The sequence below is a fragment of the Zootoca vivipara genome, chromosome 5 (genome assembly GCF_963506605.1).
Source record: "Zootoca vivipara chromosome 5, rZooViv1.1, whole genome shotgun sequence".
In the NCBI taxonomy this organism is placed as follows: domain Eukaryota; kingdom Metazoa; phylum Chordata; class Lepidosauria; order Squamata; family Lacertidae; genus Zootoca; species Zootoca vivipara.
In genome coordinates this window covers 4,712,857-4,740,807 of record NC_083280.1, presented here as the reverse complement: position 1 = coordinate 4,740,807, position 27,951 = coordinate 4,712,857, and the positions used below count along the sequence as shown (strand labels likewise).

The 27,951-nt window shown below is 40.7% G+C and overlaps 1 protein-coding gene across 7 annotated transcripts in view; it reads right to left on the bottom strand.

Annotated features, from left to right (window-relative positions):
- The window catches only part of LRCH3 (leucine rich repeats and calponin homology domain containing 3), an 83,123-nt gene that overhangs the window by 44,470 nt on the left and 10,702 nt on the right, over positions 1-27,951 (bottom strand). For all 7 annotated transcript variants that reach the window (XM_060274287.1, XM_060274289.1, XM_060274291.1 and 4 more), the window contains exons 2-6: positions 11,371-11,515; positions 6,131-6,257; positions 3,840-3,945; positions 3,570-3,706; positions 657-766 (exon numbers count right to left, since the gene is read on the bottom strand). In XM_060274287.1, the coding sequence (XP_060130270.1) occupies positions 657-766; positions 3,570-3,706; positions 3,840-3,945; positions 6,131-6,257; positions 11,371-11,515 (625 nt within the window). The remainder of the gene's footprint in view (positions 1-656; positions 767-3,569; positions 3,707-3,839; positions 3,946-6,130; positions 6,258-11,370; positions 11,516-27,951) is intronic.

Below are 27,951 nucleotides of genomic sequence, written 5' to 3'. Positions count from 1 at the left end.
CACACACACACACACGTTTTAACATTAAAAACCGAGACTGTGAAAAAACAAACTAAATACCCCAAAATGCCCACACTGGCTGTGTAATGAAATGTATTTTTGGATGCAGGGACCAGACGAGAGAAGGAACTCTCTGGCTGGCTGCTCAAGTTCCCCTTTTCACCGAGACCCAGCCACAACCAGACTAGCTTGCTTCTTAGTTATGCATTTATGGTTCTCCAACTTGTATTTCATTGACTTCCGTGCCCTGCCTTAAACTGTCTGTGGTTCAGAGTGCTCAGTGCTTTCTCTCCTTCCTCCAGGGCCTTGCTTCATCAACTTGCCTTACTCAGTACTGCATGATACACACACAAGCTGCAATCCTAGCCCCCATCACCTTAATTTAGCAACTCATGATGCGGCTGACCGCTCAGAGATGAATGCTGCCTGGCTAAGCCAAAAGGAGACTCTGCCAAGAGCAACACAGCTTTATCATGGGAAAGGAGATCAACATTTACACCTGTGGTTAGACCAGAGATCTTATACAACCATGCGCAGAAGGTTAAACATACAGCACAATGAGATTTCTCTGCCCCCAGAACAAAGCCCACTAACATCTTAATACAGAAAACTAAAAATTACCCACAAAGATTCTTTTAAAAAAACAGCACACTTACCAAGAACCAAACCCCATTGGCCGCCTGTCGTAATCTGGAAGATCTGGCGCTACTTTGCATGCTTCCATATTCAGATACTTAAATATGTGGACTTTTCCTTTTATGCATATCTTTTTTAAAAAGGGGGTGGGGAAAACCATCATGAATATTTGGAAATGATACACAAACAATCGCTATCTATTGCAACTAATATATTATGTACAGTATTAGATTTCTTTATATTAAAAAAGTATTTTAAACCCCCAACAAATTGCTGGTCCAAAAGATTGTTTACAAACCACAATTAAGCTGAGTACTCTAGAGGAAAAACAGGGTAACAGTATAATAGATATTGTAGCCAGTCATACTCAGAGTAAACCCTTTGAAGTTAATGCACACAATAACCTCAAGTGGTCATGTGAAAAGATCTGCATTGGCCAGATCATAAGAGCTTTGAAAAGAGGCATAGGAGAGAAAACACACTGGGTCATTGAGATGATCCATCAGTATGATGTCAGGTTGTTCTTAAAGAGGGAGCTGTATTGGATCCTTGCCCTGCACAGACAAATCCCAAAAGGCTTCAATGGATTTCCTCTCTTTGATGTGAATGCACTCGCAGGAGTTCCCTTTCGTTGTTCTCTGTTTTGTTTCGCCATCTGTTTCCAGATTCTTTATTCTACCTCTTCATGTATGTTCAGGATCTTTTATGCTAGCAAGGGGTTAAAGTTCTCTTTCCATTTCATTTGACTAGGCTTTAACAGTTCATCTGGTGAAAGAAGATTTCCTCCTTCCAATTCTGCTCTATTTGGCAGCACATCTCCACAGGCAATTGGTTCAAGTGGATATAAAAAGTTTGGCTCCTTCATGCAACAGGAGTTAATATCGCCCGAGGTGAAAGAATTATTGCTTAAAATGGTCATTTTATCTATGTTGGTTATTATGATAATTCTGAATTCTTACAGAGAACTTTAGATTATATATTTTTTATCATTGCTATTTTTTATTATTCAGGCTTTTTCTCAGTTTGAAAGGATGTATTTGGGGGGTTTTCTTTTATTTAGGAATATGTTTTTAATTTGGTTGTTAGATTAACATATATGCCATTATATTTTAATGTTTGCGGTAAATATTACCAACAGAAAATTGATAATTTTTATTTGGCTACTGTGAGCTTATGATGATACATTCTCTATTAGTCTACATTCATTATTTGTATTTTATGATAATTTTTAGAAAGTTTTGTATCTGTTATTCATTATTCTATTTATGCTGTGTCCTTGAATGAATTTTCCAAAATGCCTATTGCCCTTATAAACAAACTAAATTTTTGCACCTCGAGTTCTTCCTCCTATTTATTAGATCGCTCAACAAACCACGAGCAATAAGCCAAGAACAAAGCCTGGCTGTAGCTCATGGCTTGTTTGAAGAGCAGCAAAGCACAGGTGCTGGTTTGCATGTAACAGAAAGCCAGCCAGCCCTTGGTTTGTTTCCTACCTGGTATTGCGACAAGAGCCAGGAAAGGGTGAAACTGGGAACTTCTGCGCAATATACGCCAACAGGCTCACTCAATTCACATTAAACCAGATATAAAAATTAATTTTGGTTGAATGTTCCATATGAACCAGGCCAATGTTGGTTTTAACAATAATACTTTTACTTATTCAGATGACTGCAGCATCAGGCTCTGGCAGGCTTCTCTGGGGGAGGTGTTTTGGGAAAAAATTTTTTTAAATAAAACAGAGTCTGTTATAGTACAATCAAATGAGAGTCCAAAGGGTTAGCTGTCCCTATACGAGTCCATGCTATTCTTGCAATTAAGAGTTGGGGCAGGATTTGACTGTTTTCACTATGAGAACTAAAACCATCAGCTGCAAGGAGCAGGGCTGTTGCCACGGTTGCCCAAGGATGTGAAATGCCGCCCTCAGTGAGTGAGGTAAGGAACTGTAAAGGTCTTCTGGAAATTATGCAAGAACCTTTTAGTACACACATAACACACACGCTAGGTTGCTGAGGTCTGTGGCTCACAATGTAATGATGTTCCCAGGCCATTTATGGCTCCACACAATAAAACCAACACCTTTAAATACTTCCTGGAAGTTCATGGGCAGGCAGTGCAGCTGTTCTGGCATTGATTTTATAGCCTTGTGACTTGCCTGCCTCCCCCATCCAAAGCTGGGCTGAACCACTCTGCAGTTATGAAGCTGTCTGCTTTGTATTTCTCCTCCAGCAAATGAGTATACAGTGGTACCTCGCAAGACGAATGCCTTGTGCAATGAAAAACTCGCTAGACAAAAGCATTTTGCGATCTTTTTGTTGACTCGCAAGACTAAGTTTTCTATGGCCGTGCTTCGCAAGACGATTATTATTTTTTTGCTTTTTTTGCTTTGCTTTGCTTACATTGGAAAACCGCAAGACGAATTAATTCCGTCTTGCGAGGCACCACTGTATGAACACACGTCGTATGAATTATATGTCCTCTCCTATGCAACTTAGTCCTATCTTAGTCCTAGATCGCTAACCTTTTTGGCATAAGCAATCATTTCTGGCCAGCATTCTTACACTGAGGGTGCAATGTGTATATACACATAAGCAGCTGTTTTTATGTAGTGGTTTGCACACACTATCTACTGCACCATTATTTGCTTGTGCACTGTGCATCACTCAGCATAGCAACAGCAAAATCAAGCAATGCATGCAAATGTCAGCTTCCCAACGCTAAGGTTTAAACAGCATGTGTGATTTGTTTCCAAGGATTTTTTTATTTTCCAGAGTGAATTGTATCCTAAACAACTTGCTGACAAAGAGCACATCAAGGATGGTCTTCTAGCAATTCTGATGAAAAGTAAAAGATTTCCTCCCATGGACTTCTTTGCCACTCTTAGAGAAAGTGTATTCTGGTTGAGAATAGTGTTCTAACATTAGATGATACATTACCTGTGCAGGGGGTGACTGCAGTGGGTTGTTATCTAGGGTGATTGTCTGTAAGTGCCTGAGGTTACGGTAACAAACCGGAATTGTTGTGATTTTATTGCAAGAGAAATCTAACCGAATCAAAGGCAACTCGGCAAGCTCTGTAGGAGAAAAGACACAAACAAGAAAAACACTGTAGTCAGAAGAAAACAAGACATTTACAGTACGTGTAGCAAACAATTTGATTTTGGAAATAAGAGCGGTTGTAGACAACTTCTCCCCTGCATGTCTCACCTTCAGGTAAATGCACCAGGTGATTTCTTCTGAGGTTCAGGTCCCGTAGAGAATATAAACTGCCGATCTGTGATGGAACTGTCTGTATTTCATTACAGCTTACATCCTAGAAAATCGTGAAGAGGAGTGAGCTGTGGTTAAGTGATTTTAATGATGTGCACCATGATATAAACACCATTTCAGTAGTTCAAAGCTTTGTCTTGTAAATGAAAAGTCATGAGATTTAAGCCCACTGTACACATGCAGAATACCTCCTCTTTGGAGAGGATCAATAACTCAATGCTATACACAGCATCCTTTGAATATACAATAGTTCAGTCACCAGCCTCTGAGCATCTAAGATGCTGCTACCAGTCAGAAAAACAAGCCAGGTGACATGATTCCAGATCATATCCAAATCGCAAACTACAGAGGTCAGGGATGCATACATGAATATTAAAAACAGCAAGAAGTAGGCTACCAAAAATGCTAATCATTTACTAGAGACATACTTTGGAAACAACAGAATGTACAGCCCAGAAATGCAAATCAGGAATATAGTAATAAATACATAGTCCTGTAATATTAAAACATCAAAGCTAATAAGGAGTTTTGTAAAAATGCATTCCAAAACACCTGTCACTACAAAATTGTGAAAGATTAAATAATAAATGTCACGCTTGGTGAAATGGATGAGGAGAAACAAGCAGAGCTTGAAGCCTGGCAAGACGGAGGCACTGTGGGTAAGTAACTCCCGTGTCAGTTGCCTGCCCTGGGTGGGGTTGCACTCCCCCTGAAGGAGCAAGTTCGCAGTTTGGGGTGCTTCTGAATCCAGCTGTGCCATTGGAGGCTCAGGCAGCCTCAGCAGCTAGAAGTGCAGCTGGTTCAACAGAGATGACCATTCTAGGATCAGCAAAGCCTTCATTAATGGATTACTGCAATGCACTCTATGTGAGGCTTCCTTCACACAGCACAGAATGCTGCAACACAACTGCTGACACAAATGAGGCCTTGTCAGCATGTAACACCTGTGCTCAGAGATCTGCACTGGTTGCCGATTTGCCAACAGGCCAAGTTCAAGGTGTTACTCCTAGTATACAAAGCCCTTAACAACTTGGAACCAGTTTACGAGATTGCCTTTCCCTACATGTGCCCACTCGTCCACTTCCATTGGCGTGACTGGCGCTGCTACAGGTGCCATATAATACAGTGGTACCTCGGGTTACAAACGCTTCAGGTTACAAACACTTCGGATTACAAACTCCACTAACCCGGAAGTAGTACCTCGGGTTGCGAACTTTGCCCCAGGATGAGAATGGAAATCGGGCTCTGGCGGCACGGCAGCAGCAGGAGGCCCCAATACTGAAAGCGCGCCTCAGGCTAAGAATGAGTTCGGGTTAAGAACGGACCTCTGGAATGAATTAAGTTTATAACCCGAGGTACCACTGTACCCATTTGCAAGAACTCAATTGTTAAATTTGGCAGCACCTGCACTTTGGAACTCCCTGCCTATTGAGATCAAGCAAGCACCTTCACTGTACTCTTTTCGGTGCCTGCTAAAAACATCATTGTTTAGACAACCTACCCGGATGCTTAGAAAATTGAGGTAAATTTAATGTTTCACTAGTTGTATGTTTAAAAATTGGGTTGTGAATTTTTCTCAAAGTTATTGTTTTAATATTTTTGTAAACCACTTTCAGGATTTTTACAATCAAGCAGTGTATAAATTTTATGAAACAAACAAAATATTAATTAATTATAGCTACTACGTTAATTTAATACATCAGAAAGCCCACAGGCTATCAGTGGAAAATACAATGATAACCTCCATAATTCTAACGATTCAGTCAAAAGGATGTAAGCGCACACACACAAAAATCACTTGTGGCTCTCAATGTGTCAACATCTCATTGTTTAAACAAATTCAACACTCTTTAGCAACTCACCATAAAGCTAAGCGAAAACCACAAGAATTTGGCACCTATCCCACTCGTTTCTAGGAAGGTTGAAGAAAGCATGTCAAGCTTTAAAAACAGAGCACATAAATAGCATTCCCTCTGCTCCGTTTGCAGTCATGACTATCATGTTAAAATGTGTGTTCTGGGACACATCAGAGTTTGGATAACCTTCAAGATGTATCAGGATGTTTATACTGGAATTCTTATCCTGATTACTCAACATATGTTTAGTAGAGTGTGGCCACCCCTGGATATCCCTGATTCATAAAGGGTGTCTACCTAACCATCAGTTTGGAGGGAAAGCTGATGCTTCCTCAATAAAAGATTGACAATTAAGGATTTAAATAAACTTACAAGCTCCATCAGGTGTCTTAGCTGCCCAATTTCTTCAGGTAGTGAGACAAGCTTATTATTGCTTGCTATCAAAACTTTCAAAGGCAGGCTGCACAAGTGAACCGGCAATGTTGAAAGCTGATTCCGGCTTTTCAACAAGACGAGGAAAAACACACACACGAAAAAAAAACACAAAAAGGTAAGTAGTCAGAACATTAGATGGAACATATAACCAGTTCATGTGCAGCATGAGAAAATCAAAATGCATTGTTATCAGAATATAAGAACAGGGCAGTTTGGGCACATTAATCAACAGCTGGGATCTCCTGCTATGTCCACGGGGTTAAATGACAATGAAGAAAAATCATGGCTGTACAGAATCCATTTCTGACAAGCTGAACTGAATTCTGGGATTGAAATTTAAAAGCTATACTGGAAGAACTTCCAGTGTAGGCACCAAGCTGTGATTCAGAGAATTGCAGAGTCCTGTTCTATATGCATTAAACAGTTGATTGCTTTTCACATTTGCTTGCTACGCCACAAGACAGAAATGCCCACAAGCTCTTTGAAGTCCCATACTTATGGAAGCAAGTTGTCAAAACTAGCTTCCCTGAATAAAGAAAACCACCATCACATCACTTGAGAGTTATTTCACCATCGGCTCTTCTTCCTTGACAGATCCCTGCTAACCGAGAATCAACCATAATTCCATACTGCTCAGTTATCACATGATAAAAACAGCTATCATACAGTTAAAACACTTCAGTCTTCTGTCAATGCCATTCAACCAAAGATTAAGAGGAACAAAAGCATTGGAAAAAGCCTAGAGCAATACTTGTTTCCTTTACTGCTTTCCATCTGATGTCCAGACTACCTTATGGCAGAGGTTGGGGAATGGGAAAAGGTAGTTTGTGTGAAGGCAAAAAAGGGGGAAAGTTAAGTCCTAGCCATATTTTCTGAATAACTTCTCCTGAAATGTATGGAAGGAATCTGATTGGCCTCCATGCAGAGAAAAAAGTTAGTGATGCTCCGTAATCCCTTGATTTTAGAAAGGAAAAATGGAAAGCTTTATATTGGAAAGAGGCTCAGATGGCCAGAAAAACAGTCACCTGCATTGCCTTCTTCAAGTTGTGGTATGTGAATCTGCGTTGAATATTAATGCCCTTCTCTTTATGTTACATAGTTAACCTTAAGAAATAACTTTAGACAGGCATAAGCCTGTTATGTCAGCTCTGTTCAGGGAAGTTTATAATGGCTGGTGTTTTACTGTGCTTTTAAATATTTTGTTCAGAGCTGCCCAGAGTGGCTGGGGCAACCCAGTCAGATGGGCAGCATATAAACAGTAAAATTATTATTATGACTTTAAAAGTCAGTGAAAACCAGCAGCTGACAGAAATCGAGGAATCCACAGTTTAGAAATCTGAAGTCTGGAATCAATGAGTCTCCATCCATAGGTTGCAATATTGCCTCGGGTCATCCACAGATCAGAAGACAGCTGTTACACATTTTATTAACTATGAAGAAAAAGCTTATGTAGCATGGGGAAGGGATTTATATGGCGTTGCTAGATGTAAATTGGTGGGAACTGGCTAATATTTGCCTCATCTTCCTCCTTTGAGGTAAGTCATCTGGGTAACCAAGTGCATCTGTACTATCTAAGATCTCAGTCTTTATGCCTGTCTGGGTAAGGAGGGAACCATGTGGCTAAAGCTGGCAGCCTGAGGATCTTCTACAGTGAAGCATCTAAAAAGGAAACCACAGTCAACTGCAGCTGGACTTTCTAGCATTAATTTAACTTGACTCTAAATCCCACATAAAGGAGCACGCCCAACAGTGAAACAGAAGAAAACACAAGTACAAAGCAAACTATAAACAGTTCAAGAGAGATGTACAACCCACATGTGAACTCTGCAATGGAGCAACAGAATGGCTTGTACCAGAAAACTGTGTTCAAATTCAGGTACGTTGTCATGAAAGGAAAAATAGTAACCAAGTGAACCAGGCACGATGAAGTAGGTTAACCATGCTGTGTTTGCAAACAGTAATTACAATGAGCAGATGCAAGTGGAAGGCTGGTGATTACAGCTCTCGATCTCAAATGCTGGAAAAAGAAACACTGGCCTTGAAGGTTTGTTCTTTTCAGCAGAAGAAGATAGTCCTGCCATGGGTTGCTCCTCCCGGATGCTGAAGGCAAAGCAATACAAATGGCTTTTGTGCCTTCTGGTGGGAGAAGATTCCTCAGTTTTGGGATGTTCTGCGGCAAAGAATTCTAACATGCTACAAAACTCAAATCTCATGAGGAGTGCAATGCTAAGCAGCACTACAATGTGGAGACTTCCATGAAACACAGGTGCCACACAGAATCAGGAAAAGTGGACAATATAGAGGGTCACCCCAAGGGCTTCAACTATCACTGATTAAAACTCCAGAAACCCTCCTGTTCTGTTTTGAATAATAATAATAATAATAATAATAATAATAATAATAATAATAATATTTTATTAGTTCGTTTACAAAAATACATGCATTGTCTCTTTTTCAGGTTGTGTTTTCTACAGATCAGTTTAATTTGTTGTGAGACATTAGTGTTGCATGTGGTACAAGGTTGGGAAGAAGGGGAAGGGCGGGGAAGGTGCCTGGGGTGGGGTGGTAATGCTTCTATTCTTCTACTTAGTGTATGTGTGGTGTTTTGTGTCCGTGTCACTTGTGTGGGTTCTCTTTCTATTCGCTTGTTGTATTTCCTTGGTGAGAGAGGTTGGGGCTGGACTAGGGCATGGTTGGTTGTCTTTGTCATTTGTCTTAAGATTTAAGGAAGACCCCAAAACTCCAAAGTTGTTGAGCTTTCTTTCACAAAACACCCTAAAACCCACAATTTTTCAATTGCCCAAGATCCAAAACAAAGCGCCGCCTTTTGGAAATCCCCCCCGGTGTATGGCAAGCCTAAGGTTAGCCAGATTGATTCGTATGCTGTTGGTGGATTCTTGTTGGATTTTGGGACATTCCCACTACAGGTGGAGGTATGTGCCTGTGCCTGTGGATTTTGGTGATGCCGCTGGGCAAATGAGTGCTAGTTTCTGTGGTGTTAGGTACCATCTGTAAGTGAGTTTCAGGGTGAGTTCTTTTCTTTTAGCTGAGCTGGACATTCTAGTCCATTGGGTAGGGTTAATTTCATGGCTTATGTCGCCCTCCCATTGTTATTTGATTATGTTGAGGGGGCTTGTGGGATTTTGGAGTACTGTAGTACAGTGGTACCTTGTGTTGCATAACCTCCAGGTTACGGAATTTTCGGGTTATGGCCGCGGCAAACCCAGAAGTGTATACTTCTGGGTTTCACCGCTCGCACATGCACAGAAGTGCTCTAGCGCAGTGGTCATCAACCCCCGGGCCATGGACCGGTACCGGTCCATGGATCAATTGGTACCGCGCCGCCCAAGGAACATTAAATACAATTAAATTAAAATTATTAAATCAAAACAATCTAAATAAAATATAAACAATCAACGTCCCCCCCCCTCAGCGGGCCGCAGTAAAATTACCAAACGTTGACTGGTCCACGGCGATAAAAAGGTTGGGGAGCACTGCTCTAGCGCACCAGTGCGTGTGCAGAAGTGGCACCGCTAGTTACAGATTTTTTGGGGTGTGCACAGCACTCCGAAATGAATGAAATCCGTAACCAAAGGTACCACTGTATCTCCTCTTCTTCTTTAAACAGCCAGGACTTAGAAGCAGGATGGGTGGGGCAGGATACCTTCCTTCCAAAAGAAAATCAACCCTCAGTTCAATGTTTCTTTCCTTTCAGTGGAGCACATTGTTGACAAGCAGTTGCTCCACTCTGTGTGGCTCCTAAATACTTTAGTTTGCCTAGAGAGAAGGGTGATTATTTTTAATGCATAAAGCCTAAGCTTTCTACTGAAAAATCCTCTCCTCAAGCAGCATAGACTGTCCAACATAAATTGGCAGCACATAATAAATATTTTAAAATGCACAACAATGGGAAGTTATTCTCTGACTCACATCCTTTAAAAAAAAAAAGACTCACTGTAAAAAAAATAAAGGAAGCTAGGCAAAACTGAATTGGCTAGAGGATAGTGCCAAAGCAAACTCTATTACTTATTTTTACACTCTCTTATTTATTTACTAGTTCAATCTGTATCCTGCCTTTCCAAACGGTGCTCAAAGCAGCTAACAGCGGTAAGAGAGAGAATAAAATATACAAGGTAACAACTGAATACATCACTGCTTATCAATAAATCCAATAAAAACAACAGTCAACCAGAATGCAACATATTTACAAAGGGTACAAGGTCAGCTTATAAAGCCCAAAGCGTGCCTGAACAAAAGTATCTCTATCTCTGTACAAACATCTTAAAGCACCTTTCTTGATTTAACACAGAGTACTACAGAGGACCAAAGGTCCATATAGTTAAAGCTATGGTTTTCCCAGTAGTGGTGTATGGAAGTGAGAGCTGGACCATAAAGAAGGCTGATTGCCAAAGAATTGATGCTTTTGAATTATGGTGCTGGAGGAGACTCTTCAGAGTCCCATGGACTGCAAGAAGATCACACCTCTCCCTTCTTAAGAAAATCAGCCCTGAGTGCTCACTGGAAGGACAGATCCTGAAGCCGAGACTCCAATACTTTGGCCACCTCATGAGAAGAGAAGACTCCCTGGGAAAGACCCTGATGTTGGGAAAGATGGAGGGCACCAGGAGAAGGGGACGACAGAGGACGAGATGGTTGGACAGTGTTCTCGAAGCTATGAACATGAGTTTGACCAAACTGTGGGAGGCAGTGGAAGACAGGAGTGCCTGGCGTGCTCTGGTCCATGGGGTCACGAAGAGTCGGACACGACTAAACGACTAAACAAACTACAGAGGACACAATGAATAAGATAGCCTGTTACTATCAAGTCGGCAGAAATTCAAGTTTTTTCTACCATACGCTTGAATATTTCATGCTAAGCAGCTTTTACTACAAATAATGTGGCCTTAAAAATCAGAGGACCCTCTGGATTGACCTCTAATGCAGTATAAGGAGATGCTGTCAGAACAGGAAATCCAGAGAGTCCCAACATGCATGCAGAATTCTTTGAATCACAGCCAGTGTTTTTATTCAAGTTTAGCCCCAGCAATGAATGGTAGAAATGTGAAGAATTGCTTGCTTTCCCCACAGACGCTTTCTCCTACACTGCGCCCCTTTGGCTTGAGCTTTTCAAGAGTTGCATAATGTTGGGCGCATTGCTACTTTTATATCATGGTTACCTGATATTCAGGAACGTTAAGGACTGCAGGTTCAGAATGGCTTCTGGAATATAGCGAATGCAATTCTGGTACAAATTAAGGCTCTCAAGGGAAACAAAGAGACAAGTTTCTGCTGGCAGCTCCGAGAGTCTGTTCCGCGATAAATCTGAAACAGAAACAATACATAACATGAGACTGAATAATCAGGGGGGAAAGCAGGTGACCATTATCTTTGGAACACAGTAAATGTAGGATATGTGGATAGTGGATATAGGATATGGATTCTAGCCCACGAAAGCTTACATCCTAATAAATTTGCTATTCTTTTATGGCACCACCAAGCTCATGGTTTTAATGCAACAGACTGCCACTGATTGACAGACTAACATGGCAAACCCCTCTGGAAATTATTAGCTATGTGTGGCTCAAAATAAGCTATTTTGTAAATAGCAGCTAAAAGTGAAAATAAAAGGAAAAGATTTCTCTAGTAGTGCCACTTGTCAAGCTCTTTTGAAGTCAAGCAAGCTCAACTCCTTTCCTCAGAACTATCAGATTATCAGATTTTGCAATCACAGTGACCAGTTTAAAAAAACAATCGCAAAGCCAAGCTAAGCCAAAACAATTACAAATGAATTCTGTATTTGTGAATGGGGGTTTAGGAAGAGGAATCTGAGAGCAGTAGTGGGAAACAACAAAAAACAACAGTGCAGCAGCTTGTGCATGTACAGCCTCTACACACCCCTTTTGTAGCTGCCCATTTTCTTCCCTGAAGTCTCTACCGTCAATAAAGTGAGCTCAGAGATGGAAATTCCCTGCCTTCCTGGGAAGTTTGGTGGGAGGAGGAGACTGTGCAGGTTCTTCACCGTGCCTCAAACATTTGGGATGTTTTAACTTTAAAAAAAAAATCAACAACCAAGTTTTATACAGCATATAATTTTCTATAAAGTGGAAGAAAGGCGCTCAAATGAAAATCACACTGGTGCTGATTTGGGAATGAGTGTAATTGCTCTTCTGGACTGGCATTCAGGAATCAGAATTACCGGTACTTGTTCCCACAAGTCTACAGGAAAACCTAAGCCTTACTGGGGGAAATGAGGGGGGGCAGTATCCATGGAGGGAATATCATATGGGTAAAATAAAAGAAGAAAATGTCTCTAGCCAATGTGTGTGTTAAAAAACCCACAAAAATCTTTAATATACTATGTATACAAATATTTAATGAATTAATCCCAAACTAGACTAATTTGATGCAGTCACCTTTACAAGACAATTCAACTGCATTTGGTGCATTTCTACAAAAACATCCCAATTTTACCTACCCATTTTTTTGTTTTAAATTATAACCCTTTTGCAGACATTGACCTTCCTTTTTTTAAATTTTTTTTTACTTCTGAAGCTCTTTAAAGCAATGTGGATCATTATTCTTGTGGTATTAAATAATTAAACCTGCCTGATGCTTCAGCCTTTGTCCCTCATCCATTGCCCAAATCTGTTCACCAGGTTAATGTGTCCAAGAGTGTTTGACTTCCTTTCTCCCTAACATCAGCCTCAAATATTGCATGGGGAAATCATTTTAAAAAGTAGAGCAATGGCAAAGGTGTTTGAAGTATGTTACAGTGTTTTTAAAAAAACAACACCGGAGGAGTAAGAGCAGGCTTCCTCAAACTCGGCCCTCCAGATATTTTGAGACTACAATTCCCATCATCCTTGACGACTGGTCCTGCTAGCTAGGGATCATGGGAGATGTAGGCCAAAAACATCTGAAGGGTCGAGTTTGAGGAAGCCTGAGTAAGAGCCTACAAAGCAGCTTTTGCTTGGATTCTGCAACAAAAACCCAATCACACTGGCCAGTGATCTTGGGTACTTGATATGGCAGGCCAGTGAAACGGAAGTAAATATTTTCCCCACTCTGTGTTATGTTCTTCCATTACCTTATTTTTGCACGTAACATAATTAACAACATCATAAAATCACTTAAACAATCAGCCTCTTAACAAATCTCAGGCTCAATCAGGGAAGCATTTGGTCCAACTGCATGTTTTCCTCTTCAAGCACTTAAATAAGGTTTGTAATAAATACTGCTAGTTCCATGCTTGGAGGATTTCCTGAAACAGGAGGGTAGGATGATCTCATGCCTTCCTCCTTGCTGACCATGGTAGGAGTATTTTTTGAACTTGGTTTATTTTAAAATCACAACAACAGCCCCGGTAAAACAATACCATCTCTCCTGCCCACAAGGCATAGCTTAAGAAGGAGTTTTCAACTCTCTTCATTCCTAGCTTGTATGCATTCAAAGTTGTAGGCAAGTGCTAAAGGCAAAACAAAGAACCAAAGGGCAGGAAATAAATTAACATTGGGGTTGAATATTATAAATATAACACCATGCCAGTAGTGTATTATTATTGCGCAACTTTTAAATTACTCTTATTACGAAATGAAGGTAGTCACTGGGAGAACTGGATGGAATGTTTTTGTTATTTATCATTTATTTTTCAAATCAAAGAATGGAAGATTATTTTAAATCAAATAAACATCGTACCCTACATTTTTTTTCCTTATAATGGTATGGCTGGCCTTGATCAATTGATCTGTAATGCATTACTACTTGTTATCACAGCTGTGATTAGTTGCTGTGGGAAAATATTTTATTCAGAATGGCAGCTAATAAGTTAAATAAATAAATAAATATCTTGCGAACTCTTTTAGATTCAAGAAGCAGTATAGAAATGTATTATATTATATTACTACTATTATTAATAATAAATGGCCAGTTGTCATAGCAGACATATAAGTGCAAATATCTAGCACCGTTACCCTGCTCTGTGAAATGAAATTCTCAGCAAGAACTCCCAGCGCACAGATGGACTTAAGAAACACAAAGTGTGAAAATTCAGATGCTTTTCACCAAAATCCTATTTGTGACAAGTTTGCCAACGCAAGAAGAAATCTGCCGACAGGCCATAAACTGGTAAACCTGTGCACAAAAATCACACTTCCAGTGCAAGACCAACTCATAATGTGGCAAATATATTAAGGAAGCTAAAAGGTCCAGTTTCACCTAACCCACCTCTGACCAATGCCTGAAAAATCAAGTGGGCCTGAAGGCCTGACTAAGCAGTCATGACTATGTATTCCTTAGACCTGTACCCAAGTCACACACTACATGCAGCAATCTGAAGCAAAGCAGTAGCTTAACATCGCAATGTCATTTTAGACTAACATGCCAGAGCACATATATTAATACCACAAATTAGAAAGGGCAAACTTCCCAAAAGAACTCTGGAAATACTATTCCTTTTCAAAGAATAAAAGTATCCCTGCTGGTTAAAATAAGCAAAAAGAGGGACTCTGCGGAGCTGTATGGTTGTTCTGTCTGCTATCACGAGATCAGGCAAGCATGAACAGTGGTCCTTATATGGAAAAGACTATTTTTAATAGGCTTCCAATTTTTACTGCTACAGCAAAAAGCAAGTCATGTGTCGATGAATTCATAGCAACTCCAATCGCAAAACTCCTATATAGCAACACAATTATTTCTTCGTTAACAGTATGTGCTTAATCTCAAAAAAATTCCTCAAGAATGTTTTAAAGTGAATTATGGATGAATGGCAAGTGAAATAAAAGGACTTAACCTGCAACCCAGCAGAGAGCTACCTGCATCCTATTCCTATTGATTTAAAAAGAGGTAAAGGTAATACGCGAGATAAACGCTGCAATCCCAGAGTCGGTCACGACTGGACCTAATGGTCAGTGGTCCCTTTACCTTTACCTTTAAACAGGGACGCGGGTGGCACTGTGGGTTAAACCACTGAGCCTAGGGCTTGCCGATCAGAGGGTCGGCGGTTCGAATCCCCGCAACAGGGTGAGCTCCTGTTGCTTGGTCCCAGCTCCTGCCAACCTAGCAGTTCGAAAGCACATCAAAGTGCAAGTAGATAAATAGGTAACGCTACAGCGTGAAGGTAAACAGCATTTCCGTGTGCTGCTCTGGTTCACCAGAAGCAGCTTAGTCATGCTGGCCACATGACCTGGAAGCTGTAGGCCGGCTCCCTTGGCCAATAACGCGAGATGAGTGCCGCAACCCCAGAGTCGGTCACGACTGGACCTAACGGTCAGGGGTCCCTTTACCTTTAAAGGTAATACTGGCATGGGGGGAGTGAGGCCAAGCCCTCTGAACCTGATGTTTCCTTTACTCATTTTTGTTAATAACCACTAATTGACCCACATCTTCTGGCCCACACCTAATTTCAGGCTGATTTAATGACCAAGGAAGGGGCGTGACCCAAAGTTTTAAAGCCCAATTTAGGAAGAAAGCAGGAAGTGATGTTCTACCCCCAGGTGATTCCATGTTGAATAATGTAACACAGGCATAGGCAAACTCCGGCCCTCCACATGTTTGGGACTACAATTCCCATCATCCCTGACCACTGGTCCTGTTAGCAAGGGATGATGGGAATTGTCGTCCCAAACATGTGGAGGGCCAGAGTTTGCCTATGCCTGATGTAACATTTGGAAGCTTCTTTAAATCATATATTGTGTTTTAGTTAAAATTATTTAACTGAAATTAATATGAAACTATTTGTTGACTGCCTTCGTCTTCCATACAAAAATAATCAAGAAGTATGCAACAGATAGTTTAAGTGCTTTATATATTTTTTGTGCTTCAAAATATGTGACTAATTTAACAGTTTTTCAGCCTTCATCTCTAACTTGGCTATGCATTTTCTCTATAGAAATGGATTTCTAAAATCAATCTGCAACAAAATACATAAAAACCAAATGTTTCATGGGTAAATGTCAAACAGTAGTGTTTACTGGAAATGGTGGAGAAAAGGTTTTCTGGCAAATGACCTGTGACCAATGTAACGTGATCAATATAACATTTGACAATTCACTGCCAGCTCGACAATTCTATGAGACTATGAGTCTATGATAGAGATCCACATTTATTTTACTCGTGTAAAATGCCATTTTGGAAAACTGTTCCCAGATAATGAAACTTTGGAAAAATTATCTTTTAAATGATGTAGAACATGTTAACTATATATGCAAATGAGAAATGAGCCTGTAAGTGGATATTTTCATGGAACTACCCCCACCCCCCAAACACATAAATGCCACAAGAGAAATAGTTACAGGAAAGAAAGCTTGTGTAGTCTATAGTAGTACTGGTCCTAGTACTTTCCAGGATTCACTCTCTCCCTCCTGCTCTTTGCAAAATTCCAGCAAACCCCTCTCCCTTACAACAGTTGAATCATCCTTCATTTCCCCCCTTTAATACAGGCTCCTTGCCAATAGCTTAAGTAAGTTTCTTTTTCAAGCAAGGGGAAAGTACTGAGCCAAGCTGGCTAAAATAAGCTGAACTGAATAAATAAATGTTGCGAGACAGTTATGCTGAGGAGTGAATTAGATGTCTCAGCTGGCTTACAAGATTTGGTAAAGCTGAGTGCGTTCATGATTTTAGGGAACAGGCTTAAAGTCAGTCTCTGCTACTGCTAAGAATTCTACAGAAAAGGAAAAGGAATTGATACACCATGAAAATAACCCAGGACCTCAATGTGTGTGCAACAGGATTTTTTTTTAACATATGGATGGACTTGAATCACCCACTGCTATGTCCAATCTACTTAGGAGTGACTCATGAGTTCAACTGTATTCGTAAATGAATGCGGCAAACTTCTCGGAGAACAGAGACTCTTAGAGAGGAAGTTCAGAGTATCTATGTAAACATGCAGGGCAATATTTCATAATCAAATTGTTGGATAGGTTATGTCCAACCAATGATAACCCTTGAGAAATCAGCTGCACCAAATTCCTGCTGCTTCCAGTAACTGCTAGCAATCCAGTCCTAATCACCATATCATCTTCCGCTTTGCTCAGGAATGTACGTTTGCACTGTTAAAAACCAGTTGTATGAAATTAATATGTCATTGCCATGTGAGCTGTGTCATATGGCAGCCATTGTTACACACGGATAAATGTGAGGGCTCATTAGCAAAGATGCATGAGTTATTCACAGTAGCAACAGGAATGGCAGGGGAAGAGCTAAGAGCCTTAGCCAGCTAACCAAATAAACTCATAGACTTTTGATATATTCTTAGCCGCTACTCATGAAGTATAGCAGTTTAATAAGCATCTCTTCAATACATTAAACATCTCTAGATTGAAGGTCTCTTCACATGTTGAAGAGGGCAATTCTATACAGATGGACTACAAACCACCAATTGCAGATGTGACCACATATATACTGTATATACCTTTTCACTAAATGTCACGATGCTGCAATCCATATGGTTAGACAGAAGGCACCGTGAACCACAGCATGACAAGAGGTGGCAGATGGGCAGACCAAGTGAGCCAGAACAGGCTGCAGCAGACCTCCAGCCCCTGCCCTGCTGCTATGACTCCTCTGCCCCTAGGATCCAGATGCCGTAGTCGGCACCATAATTGGCTGCCTTCCTCCTACCTGGCTGGCCTGGGGATCTGCTGCTGCTGCTGCTGCTGCAGCTGCTGCAGCTGCAGTCAATCAGGATGAAAAGTTGACCCGGGTAAGGTGCTGGCAGGTAGAGTAGCAAGAGGAGGGGGAAGGCAGCCAGAAGCAATGGCTGCCTGGTTTGAAGATGTGCTGTTGCTGCCATTGCCAAATAAAATGAACAGTCAGTCTGGGTAATGCAGGGGCAGCAGGACCCCATGTTGGCTGGCCATTGCTTTTGGCTGCCTTCCTCCTCCCTGCCTTATATTGGGCCAGTCCAAATGTCACAATGTCTATGGTTCATTATGAAAGGAACTAGTTTCAGACTCCTCACTGCTTTGTGGGCACAGTTGCGAGATCAGAAGCTTTCTCATGCATCACAAAGTTGACTTGTTCAATCAAACCATAGTTAAAACAAGCCACTGTTTAGGGTTCAGACGCAACACTGAACTGTGGTTAATAAAAACAATGGAAACAAAAGCTGCATTGGAGGAAAGAAGAGTGTATCAGTCTGAGGCTGACTGTAGTTTATTCCCAGGATGATAAATATTGGCTTTTTGGGGTGAAAGCTGAATGTATGCCATGGATGGTTTGCATATATTAAGGAACTTGTTAATATTCAGTCTCAGTGTTATTTCCACCTGCTTTGAGAGAGATAATCTCTTACCCATCCTACACCATAAGGTCCCAGGGCAGGTACAGCATATTAAAAAGTTTAAAGCAAATTACATCACAAGAATAGGGTAGGTTCTAAAAATATGCATCTCAAGTGCCAAATGACAGGGTAAAGGAAGTGTGTCTTCAGCATATGATGGCAACACTAAATGAAGGTGCCAGGTGCACCTCTGTGGGGAAGCAATTCCATGACTTAGGGGCTGCCACAGAGAATGCCCTCTCCCAAGCAACCCCCAAACTATTTGCACTTCTCTTCTTACACCCAAGCACAACCTCACCCACAAATCTCTTTATTTAAAGAATCACAACCTCATTTAAAACCATTTCCCCATTTTATTAACATTTTGCTTACTACCCCATCATTCAATTCCCTTTCCATCCTGAAGAGTGCATCTTCACACACACACACACACACACACACACACACACACACACACACTTCGTGTCTACTTGAAAAATATATTTAATTCCAAGGAAGCAAATATATACATCTGCACATATATCATAATTCAGAAAGCAAAATGTAGAGTATTGATTTGCCCTTGCAATCTCCTTGAAAGGTAAGAACACAGTCATTCTGTAATGCTAAATAACATGTATCTAGGTTTGATGAGCAACTTGAACTCTCTAGAAACATATAATTATAGATGGAAAAATGTTGTGTGTGCTGTGGCTAAGAAGTTACAATGGGAGCAACCCAATCAAAATCTTTCATAGCACTCTGCCAGTGTTGCTACTTTACAAAAGAGCTGACCTGTGCAGTGACTTCTGGATGCACCGACACAACTGTGTGCTTTTAAGTGGGGCTTAAGTGTGCCTTTAAAAACGAAGCAAAACTATGCTTTAAACAAATTAGCCATGTTCAGCTTCCAGCTTTCCCCATCAAAACATAAGAATTAACACTATCTGACAGGTGGGGGGGGGAATCCCAGAAGCATTGCTTTAACCCTCAAAACAGGATCCCATCCCTGAGCTGTGGAAGGAAATCAACTGTGCTATCCCACAGCTGCAAGGATGATGCCTGCCTATTGTGCTGGGGAGCTGATAAAAAAAGTTTGCTTATTTTCTGAGCGTGCCTCCAAATTTAATCTAGACACCACCACCATAAAAAAGAGAGTATGCTTCAGGTATCAAAAACTAAAGAAACTTGCCTTATAGTCCTACATTTCCTCAAATATGTGGATGCATAAAACTGTAAATGAACACACAGGCTGCAGATGACACTGGAATTTTTCCCCCTAACATTATACAATGGTTCTATACAGCAATATATGGTGACACAGCAAGGTCATCAAATTGCCTTGCTGGACTGTAGACCCTACGTAATGTCTTTAAGAGAACAGTATCCATTGAAAAGAAGCATTGGTGGACTGAAGTCTAATATACTTGCTGATATCATTCTTAACAAATAGATTTCATTAAAGTCACCCTCCCTCCCTCCCTCCCTCCCTCCCATGTTCAATTTCTGATAGACAATTAGCAGACTTCAACAGAAAAACTGGAATGGTGCCAGCTTACTAGTTCAGTACAAGATAAATCAATGTTGAGACATGAATTAACAATGCAGCGCAAGGTTTCAGAAAACCAAGTCTAAGAAACCATCCAAAGAAAAAAGTACTAGATAGTTTCCCCAAAGTTTAAATTTAGACACAGCAAGTCAGAAAGATCATCTTCATACTAAAGAATATACAGTATGGTAAATTCAAGCTGGAACTAAAGGAGCATGGCTAGTTATATAGCTACAAGTATCTTGGCTTGATTCAAAACTGTATCTGCTTTTCAAATGCTACAACTGAGACAAACACTTTTCAGTGGCTAAAAAACAGATGTATGCAAGTAATGTTTTGATATTAATCTTAATCATCTATAAATAAAAATCCATTTGGTATAAACCGTTGAGAGTCTTAAATTACTGGTAAACCAGAATCCCAAGTATTTTGGGTCATATCTAGTAGAAGGTCTGGAAAGAAACTAGAAACCTTCCCACTAAATTCATCTTTCTAATTAGACAGGAACCCTACATGAACCTTTCCCAACATAGTAATGTGGAGAAAAAAGTTTTCATACTGTAATTTTTTCGGATGCTCTGTATGGTTTTTTTTTGGGGGGGGCAAATAAAAATGTCTAAAAATATGTTTCATAAAATTAATCAGCAACATAATGAATGGATATAATACCAGTCAAATCTAAAGATTTGTAAGTCTGTGCCCCCCTCCCACTTTTCCATTCCCCTCCAGGTCTTCACATCTCTAGTCAAATCCAGCAGTTTCAAGTTGTAATTAGTTCCATTTCAGATAAACTAAACCTAGTAAATGTTCACATGCTGAATGCCTAGTTCACTGGGGCTTGTAAAAGTGAGTACTGTACCTTCCTTTCCCCCCTTAAAATGTAAATAATACAAAAGAAGTGCATCCTATAAACTGTCATATCTTACAAATATCCCAATAAAATTATTTGCAACTAAAGCTTTGAGTATATTTGACCATAACATTCAAACCGTATTAAGTGTACTTTATTGATGTACACTAAAAAAAGCAAATGTGTAAACTTTATGATCAGATGTGCAACTATATAAGAATATATTGTTTCACCTTTGCAGTTGAGCTCTGAGGCCTATTATCTCTCCACCTGATGCTTCCTCACCATATCAAGGGACATATGTGAAACTGGGGGTGCCAAGTTTCCAACTAACTGTACACATTTATGTTTTAAAAATCCATTATAGTTTGTAACACCAACAAAACGGATCATGTGCCCATTTTCACTGATGTGGCATGGGGGGAGGGATAGTTTTGTTACGAAGGAATCTCTCCTTTCTTTTGCACACATCCTGCACAGTGGGAAGCTCCATGTAGATAGAAATTAAAATCAGACAATGCAAAAGAAGCTGCTCTCAGACCCATAAAAAGTATTATTAGCCTGACAGGTGTGTGAGTTGACAAGGGCTGCTTCAGTTCATAAAGAGAAAATGAAAGAGTCATAACACAACCAGGTCAGATATAAAGGAATTAATGTAAGGACACACTGAAAATCATCTGTGAACTAGACACCTTCTCTTTAAGACACTGTGTTTTCCCCAAAATAAGACACTTTCTTATATTTATTTTTCCTCAAAAAGACACACTATGTCTTATTTTCAGGGGCTGTCTTATTTTTAATTACGCGTCCAGCCTCGCCTCTTCCTTGGCACCCTCTGCACCTATCACTATGTCTTATTTTCGGGGTATGGCTTATATTGCGCAAATGCTTAGAAATCCTGCTACGCCTTATTTTACGGGTATGTCTTATTTTCAGGGAAACAGGGTAGCACCAATTGTCATATCAAGATCAGCCCAGATGTGAGCGACTTTGCCCTTGAAGTCACAGCAAGTTTGGGGAAGTTCCCACCAGCCTCTTCTCTGCTTGGAAAAATCTGATGAATGGCTAGGTAAGAGCACAAGGGTGGCCGAGCTGTCTAAAGGTATCTGAAGAAGTGTGCATGCACACGAAAGCTGATACCCAGAACAAACTTAGTTGGTCTCTGAGATGCTACTGGACAATTTTTTAATTTTTCTATTTATTTCAGCTGCATCAGACCAACACGGCTACCTACCTGAGCTTTCTTTGTTACTACCACCACCACAATTCATGCAGCATGTATCAAAACCAGAGAGCAAATTTAAATCTAGCCTTACAGCAGAATAAAATAATAAAGCAGACATCACTGCAAACTGCAAGCAAGGGCTCACAATGCTTCTCTGCGCAACAAAAAAATCTTTAGTGCACATAAAAATCAGCATATTAGGGAGACTAGGCTCAGCAGTTTCTCCCTTACACCCTGATTTTCTACATAGTTGCAATGAATCATGTAAGCTCACACCTGAAGACTGAGAAGGTACAGCCCAGAAACAAGTTTGCAGCCACATATACTGTGTGCCAAAGGGAGGCCTGCGTACCAAAACAAGTACTTTACCAAGCTGCAAAACAAACAGAGGTGTAACCATCTGCTGGACAACTTTTTGTACAAGTAACTTCAACTGAAATGTTTCTGTACAAACACTGCACTCTCTTCCCCCTTCCTGTACTGCAATCATATCCAGGTTGGAAGCAACTTTTTGAAAACAGCACAGAAGCATTTTGAAACATCTGTTGAACAGGAAGTGATGAACACTGCATCCCACTGGCTCTGAGGCTGGTGGTGCCCGGCAGGGAGAAAGTCATAATCCAAGCTGGGATTAGTCAGAACCAGATTTTTGTGTCTGTGTGATAAGCACTGCAGATAGCTGTTTAAAAGAACTGTTCACTCAGAAGAGCCAAGTGGCAAGACTTATTTGGTAAATTCATCTCAGCAACAAAGATGAGCACAAGGGAAACAAGCAAATTTTCTTGGATAAAACAGCCCTCTTCCCAAAAGCAGAAAACAGGCATGACATTTTTGTCCCTGCTGCTTTTCATCTCTTGCAGGCCATACAAGCAACATTAGCTTATGCTTGAAAGCAGTTACGTCAATTTTTTAAAACTTATAAACAAAATTGGTTTTGGTATTAGAGAAGGCAGAACTTTGAATCAAGAAACCTCTGCTTCATTGCTAAATCTGCTCTAGAATTGCAAGTGACCTACAATAAAATGTGCATATATAATTTATTCCCTAACTGAAAATACATACTCTCACTTTCTTACAGTCTTGTGCTCATAGCAGCAGTGAAGAACACAAGTTGCAGCACCTAATTTCACAAAGGCTGTCTTACAACACTTTGGCTGTCATCTCATCCAAACATTAGTCAGCTTTTAATCTGTTTATCCAAAGCTAGGTCACACTATACATTAAGGTGAGACAGCTATTATTCAGTAGCTTTATATTTATATATGTGAGAAACAAGCAAAAAGTAGTCAATCATTATTTATTTACAACCCACTTTCCCACAAAACATGCTCAAAACAGCTCATCAACTAGAGCAGAACAAACTGGTAAAAGGAAATATAAAGGTCTTGCCTGATGCCTGAATGTAACCAAGGCACTAGGGTAGACCTCTGTGAGGACCATGTTTCTTTGCTCTGAGATGGGGGTGCCCCAGAAAAGAACCAGTCCAACAAATATCTGAATGAAAAGGCTGGTCAATTTGGGAGAAGGGGGTCTTGGTCTTGACCCACTATATTTTACCATATGGTGAGGAAAACTGCAGGACACATGAACCCAAAATAATTGGATATCCTCTTGATAAGCTGTTAATTACAGTAATCTTTCTCAAACTGTAGAAACTGAAGATGACAAATCTAAAGAAGCTTCTGTTTCAAAAGCAAAATAATGACTGTAGGCCCTTCTCGCTCTTGAACATTTAACACATGGGCCAGTTGTCAGAGCATCAGCAAACAGGAAGCAGGATGTACCTATCAACACCCAAACGGAAGAATGTATCAAGAAACAGGAAAAGTAGTAGTAGCACCATCACCACCACCACCAGCAGCAGCACACAAACACACACACCTTTAAGAAGGTGGGGGTGTGAGAAAGCACTAGAAATGGAAATAATCTGATTTAGTTGTGACTGTGAGGGAATAGTATGTGGGAAATGAGCAAGTTACAGCAATTTTATTATTCTGACATTTTATTATTCTGGCAGAGGTGGCGAATAATAGTTTGCAGAGTTCTTTTTAAATTTTAAGCAGCTGTTATGTATTTGAATATTTTTATCTTTTCTCAATCTGAATATGAGGTGTTTTATTACTGCTGCAGGCAAGTTTCCCAAACTACAATGCTATGTAATAACTTCATATATATATATATATATATATATATATATATATATATATATATATATATATATATATATATGCTAAAAATTCACTTTGTACAGTAATCAAACTATGCAGAGACAGATGCTGAGCTAAAATTACTGCTGTTTAGACTTTTAAGAACAGAAAATATATCATTTAGTGTTGTCTTTTAAGAGAGGCGGTGATGCTTTCATATATTTAAGAGCTAGAACACTGCCTGAAGATGCGTTTAGCCTGTGCCTTAGGAGACTTCTTTTTAAATTGGGCAGAATCTGCACAGATAGCTAAGAGGTGTCATCCCTTTGGCAGCAGCACTTTGGGGGTGGAAAGAGAGCGTAGGACAGCCCCCTTGTGTGAAAATTACTGTTTTGACAGAAATTGGGTTTTAACTTTGGTGGGTGCTGTTTTATCTGGAGGCTGGGGTTGTTTTAAAGTGTTGTTAAAAGATATCTGTTACTTTGGAATTTTGTATTTGTGAGTTGGGGTATTGTTTAGGAGCACTTGTTGGGAAGTGTATTGTTTATTAGTGTGTATACATTTGTATTGTTAATTGTTTTGATTAATTTTTTAACGTTTTAATTATTTTTCTTATGTATTTTGTGCTTTGATTATTTTTATTATATACTATCTGGCCCTGCCACGCGTTGCCGTGGCTAATCCCTGTGACTGCCACCACCCTGTGTCAATCCATGACGTATCCCGCCCCCCTCCTCCCCCACCCACCAGGTTTTCCCTGTGATTCCCCCCAACCTGTCCCATCCCATGACGTATCACACCCCCTCTTCCCCCACCCCCGGGTCATCCCTGTGACTGGCCCCACCATGTCCTGACCTATCCCGTCCCCTCCTCCCCCCAGGCGAGTCAGTACCTCCATTCGGCCTAGTCTGTGAAGGCTTCAGCCTAGTATGTAAACGGCAGCTGAGGTGCTGTTGAGAGGGAAGGTTCTATAGGTGTAGTACCAGTACAGTGGTACCTCGGTTTACGAACACTTCGGTTTACGAACTTTCGGTTTACGAACTATCCTAACCCGGAGGTTAGTAAACCGAGGTGCCGGAGGTCTACTGAGCGTCCGATGCCTTCGGGGAGGCCGGGCCTTCGCTCCGATGCCTCCTGGAGGCCCGCAGCGAAGGCCCGGCCTCCCCGAAGGCATCGGAGCAAAGGCCAAACCTCCCCAAAGGCATCGGAGCGTCGGATACCTTCAGGGAGGCTGGGCTTCGCTCCGATGCCTTTGCAGAGGCCGGGGAGCACTTTCACGACGCTCCCCAGCCTCCGGAAGGCATCGGAGCCGGGACTTCGCTCCGATGCCTTTGCGGAGGCCGGGGACCGCTTTCGCGGCTGCAGCCCAGTCGCGGAAACGCTCCCCGGCCTCCGCCAAGGCATCGGAGCCGGGACTTCGCTCTGATGCCTTTGCGGAGGCCGGGGACCGCTTTCGCGGCTGCAGCCCAGTCGCGGAAACGCTCCCCGGCCTCCGCGAAGGCTTCGGAGCAAAGCGGTTAATCCGTTCTAGGGGGTGTTTTTCCTCGTCTAGAACGGATTAATCAACTTCCCATTACTTTCAATGGGAAAGTTCACTTCGGTTTACGAACACTTCGGTTTATGAACAGACTTCTGGAACCAATTGTGTTCGTAAACCGAGGTTCCACTGTATAGCCGCTGCTAGAGGGCGCTGGTTTACAACCCGGTTCTTTTCCCAGCATGCACTTTCGGCTGAGTGGTGTGTTCTGGAACAGGTTTCTTTTTGGGGTTTCACCTGGCGGAGGTGTGGCAACTGTCTTTGAAAACCTTATAAGAGCCTTCAGACATTCGCTTTTAATGAGTCTGACCAAACTGCGGGAGGCAGTGGAAGACAGGAATGCTTGGCATGCTCTGGTCCATGGGGTCACGAAGAGTTGGACACGACTAAACGACTAAACAACAACAACAGTTCACCCACTTTGAAAACTCCTGCAGGATTCAGAAACCTTTTTCAATTTATTTAGAGTTGTCAGACCCACTTTTTTTGTTGACCACAAGTGGCTGCCCTGTCTATGGCACTACATTTCTTCAAAGGGATCACAAAGACACTAGAGACCACATAAAATGTGGCTTTAAAGTTCTGAACAGGGTGTCCTACTTTGGTTTGAAATAATGCTGATTACAATGCTTAAAATGCAGCCCGCCATATGTCAAAACCTTTGCTTTTGCAAATCTCTTTTCAAAATCCACTTTGTCCAACCTTCTATTACGAAATTGATTGCAGATTTAGCTCCTGCTGCCCTTCGTCCTCACCCTTTAACCATCTGTGCAGATTCTGCCCAATTTAAAAAATGTCTACTGAGGAACAGGCTAAACACATCTTCAGGCAGTGCTCTAGCTCTTAAAGATATGAAAGCATCACCGCCTCTCTAAAAAGGCAACACTAAATGATAACTTAAAAGTCATGCATGTGACTTCAGACAAAAAGTACCCTTTCACAAGCAGGAAAAAAGAGAACCAGTTTTCAGTATTTTATTACTTGGAAATCCCACAACCTATCAGTGAACAAACACGAAAATACTTATACCCAGCTATTCTTTTAAAACATTAAAAGTAGTCAAGGGTCATCTAGCCTGAAACACAACCTGAAACATTTTACCACCATTTTAACCATTCAAAAATGAAGTAAAGAACTATTTGAAGTAATCATCACAGCCCTCTGCTTTTTATTCTGGGACAATTAATGAACAAGAATTCATAAGAGTCAATCAACTCCATGTAGAGAGATTTATCATGGATTACAAACCGATTTGATTAGTTAAGCCTACCTCTTTCAGAAGATGGGCTGAGCAGCCATGTAAATATTTGCCAACATGTACAGTAGCTGACTTTGCTGCTAGTTCTGTTTATTTCTGTTTGCCTCTTGCTATCACAACTCTGGTGATTAAAATTTTATCTCACTAAAAACACGGTGTTCAAATCATTGCTCAGTCATAAGATAGCAAGTTCTTCAATCTTCCATGCCATGGCTTGGAGAACAGGGAGTAAAGTCCTGTGCTCATGCACTTGGGGTTAACAGAATATTTTCTGGTTTGATGAAGACACAGTTTGCTGCCAAATTAACAAATTGTAGTTTGAGTGAGTCCTCTAAACTAGGATCAAACTGAGGTTTGCAGACCATAGTTTGCCAATTTGGAATTAAACAGCAAAGTGTGATTTAATCAAAGCAGAAAATATTACATTAAGCCTAGAAATGCAGATCATGGCTATTTCCCCATGTCTCACTGTAAACGCTTTAAAAGCAGCAGTTGGAGCACAATATCTTTTTCAATTACCATTGCCTTTTTACTTTAAAATAAAAATATCTTAATGTGTTAAATTCTCTTTTACTGTAAGCTCCCTTGGAGACTGTTAAGCAGAATATAAATATTTTAAATAAGCCAAACTTTTCCTACCTCCAATATGTTGTTCAATTCTTGAACAATTAAAAGGGATGGGAACTGGGTGACAGCTAGTATTCCCACAAACCACTGTAAAAGTACAATGAGCGTCAATGAAGACAATAGAGAACAAATGGACTATTGTTTATAATTCTAACCAGCTAATCATTCATTGCAATGAGGATTTTATACAGATGCTTTCTATCATGTGTCTTTGAGAAGTGTTCTCTCAGAATTGCTTCTTGTGGAAGTTATTAGCATTAAGAGGTACCTTTGCTATACTGTTTTAAATGCCTGTTAAAAACTTTA